The sequence below is a fragment of the Hemiscyllium ocellatum genome, chromosome 8 (genome assembly GCF_020745735.1).
Source record: "Hemiscyllium ocellatum isolate sHemOce1 chromosome 8, sHemOce1.pat.X.cur, whole genome shotgun sequence".
Taxonomy (NCBI): Eukaryota; Metazoa; Chordata; class Chondrichthyes; order Orectolobiformes; family Hemiscylliidae; genus Hemiscyllium; species Hemiscyllium ocellatum.
In genome coordinates, this window is record NC_083408.1 from 49,882,588 (window position 1) to 49,899,136 (window position 16,549).

Here is a 16,549-nt window from a genome sequence, read left to right on the forward strand (position 1 = left end):
CAAAGCGAGTGGGATTACATTAATCGGCACGGCGGGCTAAAGACGCGAAGGCGCTGAGTAGTCAGGTACTGCCGTGTGTTGACGCTTCGCCCGGCCGTGTTTGAGCCTGAGTTTGGGGCAGGCTTCTGACCCACTCCAAGCGGGAGAACCCCAACAGAACGGCCCCGCTGCGGCCCTGCTCTCGCCGCCGGATGCACAGAGATGGGAGAATGGACAATTCTAGAGAGGCTGTTAGAGGCAGCCGTCCAGCAGCACTCCACAATGATAGGAAGGTAAGAGGATTGGCAGGATCTGCAAAATCAGCAAACGAACCTTTATCGCGGCGAAGTCACTTCGGGGGTGAAAGCATTCATTCGGAAGACGCTAATCCATTATTATGTATCCATAATGACGGTTAGCTTTGCTAGTCTTTCAATCCAGGTAGCCGAGCGTCTCAAGTCCAGGAAATACCAAAGGTATCTTTATAGCCGAAAGTAAATGTGCTTTTGGAAGCAAGTGTTAGACAGCCGTTCCGTGAATCCTTGCTGGCGCAATGGAGCTGCGTTAGAATACACTTCTCCAAAGTTGTACCTGTAGATGCTTTTCACATTTGGGACGGTGGAACGTGCCTGGGTTTGTAGAACGTCTGCCCCTCTGTCGCAGAGCTGCCTCTATAGTTAATGCCCTTCCGAGTCAAACGGATTGAAATCAGTTCCATCTATTTCCTTCTGTCCCTTTCTTTTTAGGATTTTGCTGACTGTGGTGGTGATCTTCCGGATCCTGGTCGTAGCGATAGTCGGAGAGACGGTGTATGATGACGAGCAGACCATGTTTGTCTGCAACACGCTGCAGCCTGGATGTAACCAAGCCTGTTATGACAAGGCTTTTCCCATCTCCCACATAAGGTACTGGGTATTCCAGATCATCATGGTGTGCACTCCCAGCCTTTGCTTTATCACCTACTCAGTCCACCAGTCCTCCAAGCAGCGGGAGAGACAGTACTCCAGTGTGTTCCTCACGATGGAAAAGGACAAGAAGAGAGAGGACAACAAGATTAAGAACACAATGGTGAACGGGGCTCTCCAGAACTCAGAAAACTCCATGAAAGGGACACATGCAGACTTTTTAGAAGTGAAGCAAATACAAAATTCCTCTGCCAGAAACAGTAAGATGTCAAAGATACGGCGGCAGGAAGGAATTTCCCGTTTCTACATCATCCAAGTTGTTTTCAGAAATGCTTTGGAGATTGGTTTCCTCATGGGGCAGTATTTCCTCTACGGTTTCAATGTCCCTTCTATGTATGAGTGTGACCGTTACCCGTGTGTGAAAGAGGTTGAGTGTTACGTGTCCAGACCAACGGAAAAGACGGTCTTTCTCGTCTTCATGTTCGCCGTGAGCGGACTCTGTGTCGTCCTCAACCTGGCAGAACTGAATCACCTGGGCTGGAGGAAGATCAAGACAGCTGTCAGAGGGGCGCAGGAGCGGCGAAAATCCATCTATGAAATCAGGAACAAGGACTCGCCTCACCGAATGGGGGTACCGAACTTTGGGAGGACTCAATCCAGCGACTCGGCTTATGTGTGAGTCTGAAATCCCCCTCAGCCTCATACCATTTCCTCATGGCTTCATTGCCAAGGTAATGTTAGACAATATTCAACATAATATCCCAAGGGATGACTCTTTGGCTACAATCTTGCCCCCTATCTTGGAAGCTGCCAAATGGAATCTAAATATTTGAACTTCGCGCTGAATATCAGATTGAACGCACTGCATTTCCGCCTTGTCGAGAGATAGCAACAAATAACTGCTCTCACCTATTTTGTTGTGCACTTTAAAACTTTCACATATAAGTAGCTCTTTCAAATGTGTAGATATATAACTAGGACAAGGTTTAAAAAAAAACTGGCACGTATGTTTGCTGGAGGATTGGAGTGCACGGAATGGTTTCTATCTGACAATACCGAACCAGCCCGGGTGCTCACATTGTTTGCACTCTCTCACTAACAGACTTCCCAGGGATATCTGTGCAGCCAGCGGGCTGCAGTGGTATCTCAGTTGCTGTTCCTCAGTGATTGGAAATGGTATGGAGTACATTGCGATCTTGCTTCAAGATCACACGCAAACTGTGTTTAGAGGTGTGCGTTTTAGCACAGGTTTGTGAGTCCTGTGCACAGGGGGTAGAATCTGGAGTAGACAACAGTTCTAAGTTATACTGTGATTACTGTGATTACGAATATTGTTCATTTAAATGTAACCACGTACAGTTGAATGACGTTCTTTTAGACAATCTATTTTGTACCAAGCAACCCTAGTCTTCATGCTGTGATTGGAATATTGCCCTGTATTTGCCTATCTGTCCCCACCGTCAACCTTAAATGTACGGGCATCTTTGTATCCGAGTTTATTTGAAATACCATATGCAACATTTTTACATTCTCAACGGCTAGCAGGCTGTGCACAAGTCAGAGATTTGTTTATTATATTGATTAATATTATTCCCTATGCTTTGAGTAGTTCATGGTGTGTATAGCTGAATGGAACAAAGCGCCTGACAATCCGTGTATAAACTATTTCCCTGTTATAAAATTCAATTCTGATAACTGACAAAGAAAACGAAGTCCTCACAGGTCCCCTGACCATTTTTTATTCTTCAGTCAATAGATTGGGGATTAAAACAGAGGTGGCCTCATTTGAAACAAAAGAGCTAAATTATCTTTTCCTACAATTACATAACATGAAGTTGTTTTTTTATTTGGAAGTCAATGGAGTGAATATTGGGCCAGGCAAAGACACTGATACAGTAAAGCCACTTTCATGGGTCCTACCCGTCTCCAGTTTCATTATCATTATTTGGTCTTTATCTCAGTACCTTGCTGTGCGCAAAATGATTGCTTTGATTCCAACAAGCAGAAGTAACTATAGTTCAAAATTGGGTGTAAACCTTTGGGATATGCTGAGATCAGGAAAGGCTCTATTAAAATCATTTTTTAAAAAGAAATTACTTCAGCAATGTCATTTTGTTAATGTTTTTGAGTGCCATACCTTTAATGCAGCAAATATCAAATTAGAATAAAATTATTATGGAGAAAATTGACTTAAATCAACTTGTATACAGTCTATGATGTCACCTTGCTATCATCTCGTTAGTTTGCCTGTACCAATTGTTATACAAAAATAAAGTTTTGTAAGTGGAATGTCTGGTCTGCTTCCTCAGTTCCAGCTAATCAGAGGAAATAAAACTTAGACCAATCAGCTGTAATTGAACCAACTTTAATTCTCCGGTTTTCTGGAAAAAAAATGGCTGCATTGAGATCCAAAATCCAAAATATTGTCAGTATTCAAAGATAGGAGGTGCAATTTGTGGATTGTAATAATGCTTTTAAAATCCAAGTGGTAAAAGAAAGTGATATTCAGAATCAAATAAACTGTTGTGCCTTTGTCAGATGAAGAAATGGAGAGGAGGTAGAGCAAGTTTCAATGTAGGTCAAATATTTCGGTTACAAATGTACAAAAAAGCTAATGTTAAAATGTGAATTTATAATACAACGTTTGGTAAAGGAATAGTATGAGGCTGTATGTCTTATTTTGTTTGCATACAATCTTTTTTAATGTTACATTACACCAATCAATAAAATAATATTATAGGAGAAAAACAACAATAATTCCTATTGGAATAAACATTCTATACTGAAAACAAATTTCAGCAATGGGCTGCATCGACGTTTGAAATTTTATCTTTAGCTTTCAGTGCTAAATCCATATTTCAACAACTGAAAGCAGATCTCAGTCATCAACAAACTAAGAAGTTTATTCATTTTAATAGCTATTTATAGGAAAATTGACATTATGCTAGGTGCTGTAAGATCATGGTTAAATTGGGAGTCCTTTATGCACAATTAAAATTAATAATAAGTTCAGATAGATCAGTCCAATATACAAAAATATCTTGATATATTCATCAAATTTTAATGTGAGGACATCTTACTTGATAAGAACATATTGGTAAATCAAACCAAAAAAACAAAATTACAGAACAATTTGATGGAAGGTCACCAAACTCAAACATTAACTCTGTTGCACTCTCCACAGATACTGTTTAATTTGCTGTCTGTAATCATCCTTTTCTGTTTTTATTTCTAACCTGCTAATTTGTTCTCTATGATCAATTAAGTTGAATAGACCCTTGCAACCCAATGACAAATAAATATGTATGAAATATCTGTTAGCAGGATTCTGCTGACATTTCTGGAGTGAACATTGAACCTGCAGGTTTCTTATCTTAAATTCTACAATAAGATCCCAAAGAGTTTAATTTCAAGAGTCATTCACAAAACTGTGCAAGTGGAGCTTCCAGAGCAACAAATATTTTTTTATGTAGCCTGATTTGCTTACAATCATAATCTGTATCAAAAATAATTGGAATGTAAACACAATAAAACACAGTAAATATTAAAAAAAATCTTTATTTTTCAATTTGTTCACACCTTCCAATAGTTTGACCTTGTAAAACACCGAGGGTTAGCTCTTGTAAACTCAATGATCTTTTTTCTGCTTTTTATGCAGTCTTTGGAGAAATGTGATACAACCGATCATGTTGTCAGTCCAGTCAAACATCTTTCTGGAATTCTTGTAATGCAATGTGAAAATCCCAAAGCACCTTCATAGATTTTGTGGCTTCAGCTGTGGAAATAGATGGATAGGTGGTTGCTCATTCATCAACCCTTCAGGGTCAATGGGATCCTCAGTTGAAGAACATGCTGCAACTATGTTTGCCTTATCTGTTATGACATGGCAATGAACCCTTCTGCTAATTAAACCAAACACCCACAAAAACTCACCCTGCCTCATAATCTGTTAATTTGCGAGTGACAGAGAACTCCCAAATTCCAATATTTAAAAGAAAAATATCAATATATTCTTTAACTCTACAAATGGACATTGACCAACAACTATTTACAACTACAAGCCTCCTTTCTCTTAAATGCCTGTTATCTGCCTCCAACTCTTATAACAATACACAGTTCCAATAAAAAGAAGTTCATCAACTTAATTTTAAAACCACACAGTGGCTCTCTTCGGTGTTTGACTCCCACTGGCTGAAGATCTCCCTGGATGGTCTTTGGTTTTTTGCTGCAAAGATGTTTCATATCAAAAAGGTACCTCTGATAGAGAGCGTTTAGCTGGCAGTTACTCTGTTGATGGCGGTTGGTCTCACTGTCTAACTATCAAAATGTCTGTTTCTTTATACACCTGACATTGGATTGTCTCATTGGTTTGAGGTTGGCAAAAACAATAAATTCAAACTTGATTGGGTTTTAGTATCCTGGGGCATAAGTTAAACTGATTGACTAAATTCAAATGGTTGTCAAAACAGCAACCAAAACTCAGGTATTTGTTTCACAGCCAAATGCAATTTTTCGATTTTCCAGTACACTCTGAGACTGCTAGTCAGACACATGACAGGTGCCTGCAAGGTGTCGGTGTAAAACAGCTTTCGCTCTCTCTTAAAGGTACAGTGTACGCCTTCAAATTCATAACGCCTCCGGTTAAGAAAAATTGAGCTATCATAATGAAAAGATGGTTTATTTTTTTTAAAATTCTTAACCTCATTACAATGAAATACATAAAACATATTAAGTTCATATTAATTTCAGCACGCATATATAAAACATTGGTATTTGTTCAATTTTATCTAGACTTTATCTGTTAAATCCCCAATAACGTATCTGCTGTCACATTCTTACATCACGCAACATATACAATTAAAAGTCAGTAACATAAGACTCCAATGAAATAATCTCATATTCTTGTCTTTAAATCGTTCCATGTGTGATCCCTGTACACAGCTTTCTCTGACACAGTGTTAGTCACATAAACATTAAAATGTTGTAAGGTCAGTGCCAAATTCAATAATTCCTTTTCGATAATAGAGTATTTTCTCTGATGGGTGTTAAGTTTCTTTGAAAAGTAGCCAATTGACCATTCAATTTCATCATCATCTTCCTGTAGCAGTACAGCTCCAATTCCTATATTGCTAGCATTGACTACAACTTTGAAGGGTTAAAAATGTGGTGCAGCTGAAACTGGTGCGGTCATTAATACTGCTTTGTTCTGGCATTGTTTTGTACAGCAAAAAATTGTTCTTCTTCAGTAAATCTGTTAGCAGTGCCACTATACTGCTGAAGTTGGGAACAAACTTCTGATAGAATTCGCTTAGTCCCAAAAATCCAAGCACCTCTTTCCTCGAGGTGGTCATGGAAATTCCTCCATGGCCTTCAACTTTGCATTTCTTGGAGGGGGGGGGGCGGGGTGGTCAATCTTCCATAACCCATGTTATGTTCCAACAATGTCTGCCTTTGCAGGAAACTCTATTTCCTTTAAGTTTATTACCAGTTTTGCTTCTCTTAATCATTAAAAGAGTTCTGCCAACTGTATCATGCGATCTTTCCAGGACTCACTTAAGATCACTACTAACACAACCACAATCCTGTTTCCTGAGTCTTTAGAATGTAGCTGGTGCGTTCTTCATTCCAAAAGGCATCACTTTGAATTGTTAATAGCCCATGTGGGGTTACAAATGCAGAAACAAAGAACAAAGAACACAGAAAATTTACAGCCCAGGAACAGGCCCTTCGGCCCTCCAAGCCTGAGCCACTCCAAATCCACTGTCTAAATCTACCATTCAATTTCTAAGCACCTGTATCCCTCTGCTCCCCACCTACTCATGTATCTGTCCAGATGCAACTAAAGTGAATCCACCGTGCCTGCCTCTACTACCACTGCTGGCAATGCGTTCCAGGCACTTACCACCTTCTGTGTAAAGTACTTTTCACGTGTATCCCCCTTAAACTTTCACCTCTCCCCTTGAATGCGTTACCTCTCATTACTGAATCCCTCACCCTGGGAAAAAGCTTCTCTCTATCCACCCTGTCTATACCTTTCATGAGTTTGTAGACCTCAATCAGGTCCCCCCCTCAATCCCCTTTTCTTCTAATGAAAACAATCCTAACCTACTCAACCTCTCTTCATAGTTAGCATCTTTCAGGCAACACTCGCGTAAACCTTCTCTGCACCCTCTCCAAAGCGTCCATATCCTTTTAGTTATGTGGTGACCAAAACTGTACGCAGTATTCTAAGTACGGCCAAACCAAATTCTTGTACAATTTTAACATGATCTGTCAGCTCAATACCCCGTATGAAGGTGACCACTCTATCCACCTTCAGGGTACAATAGACCTGAACTCCCAGATCTCTCTGCTCATCAACTTTTCCCAAGGCTCTTCTGTTTACAGTATAGTTCACGCTAGAATTATACTTGGCAAAATGCATCATCTCACATTTGCTTGGATTGAACTCCATCTGCCACTTCTCTGCCCAACTCTGCAGTCTAACTATATTCTCCTGTATTCTTCGACAGTCCCCTATGCTTTCTGCTACTCCATCAATCTTCATATCATCTGCAAATTTACTGATCAGACCAACAATGCCCCCTTCCAGATCATTTATTTATATCACAATCAACAGTGGCCCCAACACCGATCCCCATTTCAAGAAACTCCATTCACCTACTACTCTTTGTCTCCTGTTGCTCAAACAGTTCTTTATCCACCTAGCTAGAACACCTGCACACCATGTGACTTCGTTTTCTCCATTAGCCTATCATGGGGAAGCTTATCAAATGCCTTACTAAAATCCATGTATATGACATCTACAGCCCTTCCTTCATCTATCAACTTGGTCACGTCCTCAACGAACTCTATTAAGTTAGTAAGGCACGATCTCCCCCATACAAAACCATGTTGCCTATCACTGATAAGCTCATTCTTTTCCAAATATAAGTAAATTTTATTACTCAGTACCTTCTTCAGTAACTCTCTCACCACTGACATCAGGCTCACTGGCCTGTAGTTACCTGGAATATCCCTACTACCCTTCTTGTATAGGAGGATATGTATAGAGGGAGCAACCCTCTAGCCCTCCGACACTTCACCTGCGTTTAAGGATGTTACAAAGATATCTGTCAGTGCCCCAGCTTTTTCCTCTCTTGCCTCCCTCAGCAACATGGGATAGATCCCATCTGGTCCTGGGGATTTGTCAACTTTAATCATCCTTTAGCCTACCCAACACATCTTTCCTCCTTATGTCAACGTGATCCAGAATAAACAAACCTCTATCTCTAATCTCAACATTCATCATGTCCCTCTCCTCAGTGAACATTGATGCAAAGTAATCATTGAGAATCTCACCCATTCTCGCAGGTTCAACAGACAACCTTCCTTCCTTGTCCAATCCTTTCTCTGGTTACCCTCTTTCTTCTTATGTATGAATAAAAAGCCTTGGGATTCTCCTTAATTCTTAGTGTACCAATACAAGCCCCAAGTTCATCTACCTTACCCGTTACACTCCTTGCATTAAAGTATATGCACTTCAGCCTGCCAGTTCTTTTGCGTTCATCTGCTCTCTGCCTAATCTTCCCCTTGGTAATGCTAACTTCATGATCTTTACAGTCTCTAGTTTCCATACACAACTTTTACTGCAACATTTTGATAGGTTCCTCCTTTGCCCTGTACAAGACAATGTTGGAGAGATTATCTGGGGAAGAGAGATTATGTATACCACTGTGTAGAACTCCAGGGAAAGTGTGTGAGAAGAGACAGAGGGAGGACGGGAGGTCAGTAATTTGGAGACAGTGCCTGGACTGTCCAGGACTGTTCTCGGCAGCATTTCAGTGAGCTGAGTTCATTTTTAATCATTGTACCTGTAAACAAAAGATGTGATCAGGGTTGAAACAGCTCTTTGACTCAATGCTTCTATCGGGACGTCAGGATCTCCTTCGGATAATCCAATGTTCGGATAATTGCGTTTCAGATAATTGAGGTTTCTCTGTACACTCTGAAACTCATAGTCAGTCATATGACAGTTGCCTGCAAGCTCAGTGCAAAACAGCTTTCACTCTTCCTTAAAGGTACAGTACATACCTTCAATATCATAACATTCAGTTGCACGTTATACAATGTTGTCCACCTCAGCATATGTGTTCTTGCCAGTCTCTGAAGATTTCACATGCTGAGCTTTTGCAGATGAGTGAAAATACTCTCATTGTCAAGTTGGCTGCCTCACTCTGCTCCTCTTTGTACTCAGTATACCATGTTATTGTAGTCTATATACGTCAGCATAGCAGAACCAATTAGCAATTGAGGATTCCATCATCACCTTTCATTCCTTCTTTGTTCTGAATGTCTCCTTCATCATAAGCAACCACGCTGCTACTGTCTATGGCATGGTAGACATGCTTTGTCTTACTAGGAGACTGTGAGGTCTGCAGATGCTGGAGATCAGAGTTGAGAGTGCATTGCTGGAAATACACAGCAGGTCAGGCAGTATCCAAGGATGAAGGGCTCTGGCCCGAAAAGTCAATTTTTCTGCTCCTCGGATGCTGCCTGAACTGCTGTGCCTTTCCAGCAACACACTCTCAACAATGCTTTGTCTTACCTTGAACTGGTCCAGTTAGTTGTCACTGCAGATGAACTCATGGCCCAAAGGTGACTCTAATCTTTGTCAGGGTGACTCTAATCTCCTGCAGGATTGAACTAGAGGAGAGAAGGTTCTCTGCTCGAGCTACAATGAGCCAGCTTGTTTAATGACAGGAGAGGCAGCTGATCTCATCTTCTTCCTTGCTGGAAACAATACCTGTTTGTTGAACTTCTTCAAGATTGTTATGTTGTGTTTCACAATGGTTGACAAACTTGATAACAGAATCTGCCACTCCCTCGTCTTGTTCGCCTTTTGCTTCACATCACAGTTTCCATTTGTATCAATTTCATTTTTTTTCTCCTATCAACAAAAGTTAACTTTCTCACAGATCTAGAAGTCTCAATCGGATATTGATGTCAAATAATGTCTTCCCTACTGTTCTGTGATTTTGTGCTTTTGTGTGGCTTAACTCTGCTCCAATTGGTTGGTGCAGTCATTTGAGAAGGTTAAAAAGGTTGCCTCATCCAGAGTCATCAATTCTAAATTTACACTTATTACGGGTTTCCCTCTATTGAATTTGCTGTTGTAGCAGTGGGAATGGATGATATAACTCGAGTTTCTGATTATGTGAAATTGACTCATTATGGTTTCACCATGACAGATAATTTTACTTGATTTTAGAAAAATTAGCCTGGGTCATTACCAAACACATTTCAAGCAAAGCTAATCAGAGCAGGACTTATACACTTAATGGTAAGGTCCTGGGTGTATTGCTGAACAAAGAGACTTGGAGTGCAGATGCATTGTTCCTTGAAAGTGGAGTCACAGGTAGTTAGGATAGTGAAGGTGGCATTTAGTATGCTTTTCTTTATTGGTCACAGCATTGAGTACAGGAGTTGGGAGGTCATGTTGCAGCTGAACAGGTCATTGGTTAGGCCACTGTTGGAATATTGCATGCAATTCTGGTCTCCTTCCTATTGGAAGGATGTTGTGAAACTTGAAAGGGTTCAGGATAAATTTACAAGGATGTTGCCAGGGTTGGAGGATTTGAGCTATAAGGAGAGGATAAATAGACAAGGTCTTTTCCCTGGGGTGGGGGAGTGCAGAACTAGACAGCATAGGTTTAGGGTGAGAGGGGAAAGATTTAAAAGGGACCTAAAGGGCAACTTTTTCATGCAGAGGGTGTTGCAAGTATGGAATGGGCTGCCAGAGGAAGTGGTGGAGGCTGGTACAATTACAACATTTAAAAAGGTATATGAATAGGAAAAGTTTGGAGGGATATGGGCCATGTGCTGCCAAATGGGACTAGATTAGGTTAGGATATCTGGACAGCATTGATGAGTTGGACAAAAGGGTCTGTTTCTGTGCTGTACACCTCTATGACTTGCCCAATAAGATTGAACACCTCCATGTCTGCCCCTTGCACCTCACCACAATCGTCATTCTCTCGTCTGGGCCATCTGATATTATGATTGTCATGAGTCAGTGGGCTGTGCCATTCAATTGCTTCAGTTCAGTTTACTTCAACTGTAAATAAATACATATTCAATTCATGGTGACAATTTATTTTATTGGATACTAGACTCTGTACAATACCAATTATTAGCTAGATAATATACCCTGCTTTATAAAATAAGGTTTTTATCTGTATCATGAATTAATTATCTGAACAAAGAGCCAAAGAATGCAACAATGGTGGTCATAAGTTAGTGCTTGAATAACAATGATCAATTAAAGAAACAGGTTATTTGAAAAAAAAAGTATTGAAATAAACTGAGATTTAGCAAAAGCAATGTATACGATGAATGTAAGATGTAGGTTATGAAGAACTAGAGGTAAAAAATGAGGTCTGCAGATGCTGGAGATCACAGTTGAAAATGTGTTGTTGGTTAAAGCACAGCAGGTTAGGCAGCATCCAAGGAATAGGACATTCGACGTTTCGGGCATAAGCCCTTCATCAGGAATGGGGAGAGTGTGCCAAGCAGGCTAAGATAAAAGGTAGGGAGGAGGGACTTGGGGGAGGGGTGATGGAGTGCAGTGAGAGAGAGACTCACTGAAATCCTTGTAGAGGGAGGAAGAGAGTTTCTTCAAGGAAGGCATCCTTGCAAGAGGATTCGCAGTAGATTAAAATCTTCAGGTAAAAAATGAGATCTGCAGATGCTGGAGATCACAGTTGAAAATGTGTTGCTGGTTAAAGCACAGCAGGTTAGGCAGCATCCAAGGAATAGGAAATTCGACGTTTCGGGCCCGAAACGTCGAATTTCCTATTCCTTGGATGCTGCCTAACCTGCTGTGCTTTAACCAGCAACACATTTTCAACTATGAAGAACTAGAGTAGATGCAAGTGGAAAAAGACAAGTGACAGGCATTACAGTTGGAAAAGGTTAAAGATCGATGAGAAAGCATGATTGCATGATTTTAACGTTGAGCATAAAGAAGCTCAACATGAGCTTAAAGCTAGGGAGAAAAATTGATCAATGGATTTTCAGGCAAATGAAGGGATAGACATAATGAAAAGGAGCCCGACTTAAATTCAAAAGCAGAAATAGGAGAAACAATGATGATCCATAAAGTTGATCATGGATACAAAGCTGACAAAAAGTATTTTTGTGTTCTTAAACTGGAGTAGTCAGGCACATGGGTGATAATCTAACTGATAAAACAGTTTAGTGAAACTTAATAAATCTAGATAACACCAAATTTCAAGCAAATGTGAATTTTTCTGCAAGATTTTTAAAATTGGTTGCAGACTACGATATGCAAATCAAAGCGATTTCAAAGAAGCATGTTGTCACTTAGTGTTAAATTGTAAACGTGAATCCAATTGGAAATACAAATTTTGAAATTGTTAAACATATTCTTTTTACACGCATTGAGAAAAAAAGAAACAGTGTAAGATAGAGCACATTAAATAGTAAGTTTAAAAAGGAAATTGGATATATATTAGATTACTTACAGTGTGGAAACAGGCCCTTCGGCCTAACAAGTCCACACCAACCAGCCGAAGCGCAACTCACCCATACCCCTACATTTACCCATTACCTAACACTACGGGCAATTTAGCATGGCCAATTCACCTGACCCGCACATCTTTGGACTGTGGGAGGAAACCGGAGCAAACCCACACAGACATGGGGAGAACGTGCAAACTCCACACAGTTAGTCGCCTGAGTCGGGAATTGAACCCAGGTCTCAGGCGCTGTGAGACAGCAGTGCTAACCACTGTGCCACCGTGCCGCCTTTGAAAGGAAGCATTTGCTGGGCTGTGGGAAGGAACTGAAGAGTGGAGGAGAACATTTAGAAACTGCAGAAAATATAATGCAAGTATGTAAGCGATTAGAAGTCAGTTGATGCTAAATAGTCATTTTGGACATGGCTCCAGATGATTGAAACATAGGGTTGCTTAACCAGCAGACCAAGAACCTGAAGCAACTGAGTGACTGAGCTGACCATTTTGCCCTCAAGAGTATCAATGAAAGTGCTATGTCAGGGGAACGATGAGTTTCCAGTGTGCAGCTTCCTCAAACAGCCAACGAATAACAACGGATCAACTTACATTTTTAATTGTACCTTAAAAGGTAATAAAATGTTCCAAAGTAGTTCACAGGAGCATTATCAAATTAATTTTGACACTGAGCCACATAAGGTAATAGTAAAACAGATGACCAAAAACTTGGTCAAAGAGCTAGGATTTAAGGAAGCTTATAAAACAGGAAAGAAAGGTATCGATTCAGAAAAGTTTAGGGAAGAGAAAGTAAGCTGACTGTCCTGTCAGCTGAAAGCTGGAGTGATCAGAATTGCTTATTCTCAGGAGGCACCTGGGAAGAACAAAACCAATTTAGTCTCTTATTCCATATAACTGGAGGAGGACTGGAGGTTATTAGACAAAGAGGGAGAGGTGAACCCATGGAAGTATTTGAGAAAAAGATAAGAATTTAAAATCGAAAATTTGTTGAACTAGGAGGCAGTGTAGGTATGTGAGTATGAGATGATGGGGGGCTTTAGGACAGGGAGAGCAACATTTTGGGTAATTTCAAGTACATGGAGGTGGGAAGTCAACCAACACTGTAGTCAAGTCTCAATGACAAATTGATAAATGCTTTCAGCAGCAGAGGCAGAAACACACAATGCTACAGAATAAAAATCAATGATCAATACAATGATATAGATATCCGGTCCCAACTTCACAACATTAAGGTTGCAAATGTTCTGGTTCAACCTCAGAGTTGTCAGGGTTGTGTGTGTGTGTGTGTGTGTGTGTGTGTGTGTGTGTGTGTGTGTGTGTGTGTGTGTGTGTGTGTGTGTGTGTGTGTGTGTGTGTGTGGAGTGGGGGGGGGGAGGGGAGGGGGGGAGGACAGCATCAATAGCTGGGGAATGGATTTTCAAAATATTTTTAAGAATGTAAAATACATGAAGTAGTCATTCCTGTCTAGAACATCATTTATTGTCTATCCAGAAATGCCCTGGAGAAGATAGTGGTGAACTGCCTTCTTGTAGCTGCTGCAGTCCTTAGTTAAGCCATCCACCATGCTGTTCGACCCAGCAACAGAGAAGGAGCAATGAATTAGGATGGTGTGGGGCTTGGAAGAGAAAATGCAACTGGTGGTTTTTGCATGAATTTGCAGCCCTTGTTCTTCTAGGTGGTTGAGGTTATGAATTTGGTAGGTGCTGTTAAAAGAGCCATGGAGAATTATTGCAGTGAATTTTGTAGTTGGCACATATTCGTACCACTGTGTATCGGAGATGAATGGAGTGAATGCTTGTGGATATAATACCAATCAAGTATGCTGCTTTATCCTGGATGGTTCCAGGTTTCTTGAATGTTTTGGAGCTGCCCTCATCCAGGAAAATGGAGAATATTTCAGCACTCCTGACAGTGCTGTGTCGATGATAGACCTGGAATGGGGAACTAGGAGATGAGTTACTTGCCACGAAATTCCTAGCCTTTGACCTGCTCTCATAGCCATAGCATGTATGTGCCTTATACAAGTCATTTTCTGGTCAATGGTAAGCCTCCAGGATGTTGATATTGGGGTATTTAGAAATAGTAATGCTATTGAATGTCAATGGAAGTTGGTTAGTTTCTCTCTTGTTAGAGACGGTCTTGAGTGGTGTGAATGTTACTCACCACTTATCAGCCTAAGCCTGTATATTGTCCAGGTCATGGTATTTGGACATGGGCTACATCAGTATCTGAGGAGTCATAATGGTGCTGAACATTATGCAATTGCCAGCAGGTAAACTTCCAATTCTTAGCTTATTATGGAGGCAAAGCCATTGGCGGAGATGGTTGAGCATAATACATTATTTTGTGAAACTCTTAACTCCAACAACCACAACCATCTTCTAGAGTGCTAAAAATGATTCTAACTAGTAGAGCGATTTTCTCCAATTCCCATGAACTCCAGTTGATTGAGTTCTTTGATACAATATTCAGTTAAATGCTGCCTTGATGACACGGACATTCGCTCTCACATTACTTCTGGAGTTCAGCTCTTTTGTAGGGACCAATGCTATCATAAAGTCAAAAACTGACTAGCCTTGGTGGCATCCAAACTGAATGACAGTGAGCAGATTATTGATAAGCCATTGATAGCACCGTTGATGACACTTTCTATCACTTCACTGATGACTAAGAGTAGACTGTTTGGGCGGTAACTGGCCGGGTTAGATTTGTTCTGCTTTTTGTGAAATTTTCCACATTGTCAGGTAGATGCCAGTGTTGAGGTTGTATTGGAACAGCTTGGATAGGGGTACAGCTAGCTCTGGAGTACTCAATAATGCTGACGGACTGTTGTCAGGGTGATAGCCATTGTAGTGTACAATGTTTTCAGAAATTTCTTTATATCACATGAAGTGAATCAAATTAGCAGATACCTGGTATCAGCGAATGCTGTGTTTCTTGGGAGGAGGCCGAAATGGATCACCACTTGGAACTTCTGAGTTGGTTAGAAATGCACCAACCTTGTCCTTTGCACTGCTATGTTGGACCTACTTGTGATTTTGAATAGGCACATTTGTTGCGCCTCCTCTTTCTGTTAGCTGGTTAATTCAGAGCTTAGATCTGATCAGTTGATGGTGTAGTCATTGTTAGTATTCCTAGAGTTGCTCCTAGCTTTTCTCCTGCACTCTTCATTGAACCAGGTTTGATCTCCTGGTTTGATGGTAATGGTAAAGTGGGAGGTTTGTCAGTCTATGAGGTGTTTTCATATAGTCCTGCTAGAGATGCCCCCAAGCACTTCATGAATGCCTAATTTGGAGTTGCTAGATTTTTTTGAAGTTTGACCAATTCAGCCATCATCATTGGCAGTCTGTTAGAACTGAATTACTTCTGTCAGAACAAATGAGTCTTCTGATGACTCAGGAGCCCTGTTTTTAATCATCAGATGTTTCCATTGTACAGGCTCGTTGTGTGGGCAAACAGAATTGACAGGGCGAGGCTGGCTTTATTCTCTTTCCTTTGCATCCACCACTCTATCTTGCAGTCACATTACTGAACCTTGAAATGAGTTACACTTTGCTGCAACTGAAGAGTTCCTGCACTAGCTGAGGTTACTATTAAGGTCCCACCTTCTTAACCTCTCCTCTCGTCTGAGACATGATGGCTCTCATGTTAAACCACCACCAGTCATCTCTCTCTCTCTCTCCTTCTGTCTCTCAGGAGACAGTAGCCCTATGGTCCTCTGCGATTATGGCAACTTTACTCTGATGTATTAGGAGACATTATACAAAATGCTCAGTGGGTCAAATTGTTTCTGTGAAGAAAGAAAAACAAATTATTTTTTAGATTTTAATATACCTTGGAATTAGGAAAATATTGCTTATTAGGATGAACAGAGCCAGAGAAAACCAGGAAAGAGGGGTAACAACCACAGCACAAATAAATTATAAAATGAGTGGGAAAGTGATTTGGTGGAAAAGCAGAAACATTTAAATGAGAGACAAGAGAACAGTGTAGATCAAAAGGAAACATTACTAAAGAAATGATTATATGTTTGAGACTCAGAGAATGAAAGAATAATGAAATTCAGAAAATTGAGTCGGGGGATGGGGAAACAAGGGACTAAGAATGAAACATAGCAGACTCCAATGGATA

The 16,549-nt window shown here is 40.6% G+C and overlaps 1 protein-coding gene across 1 annotated transcript; it reads left to right on the forward strand.

Annotated features, from left to right (window-relative positions):
* The first annotated feature begins 201 nt into the window (after nucleotides 1-201).
* gjd2b (gap junction protein delta 2b) lies at nucleotides 202-1,686 on the forward strand. Its single transcript, XM_060828374.1, has 2 exons — nucleotides 202-272; nucleotides 726-1,686. The coding sequence occupies exons 1-2, from the start codon at nucleotides 202-204 to the stop codon at nucleotides 1,561-1,563; spliced, it is 909 nt and encodes a 302-aa protein (XP_060684357.1). The 3' UTR covers nucleotides 1,564-1,686.
* Nucleotides 1,687-16,549: the final 14,863 nt, after the last annotated feature.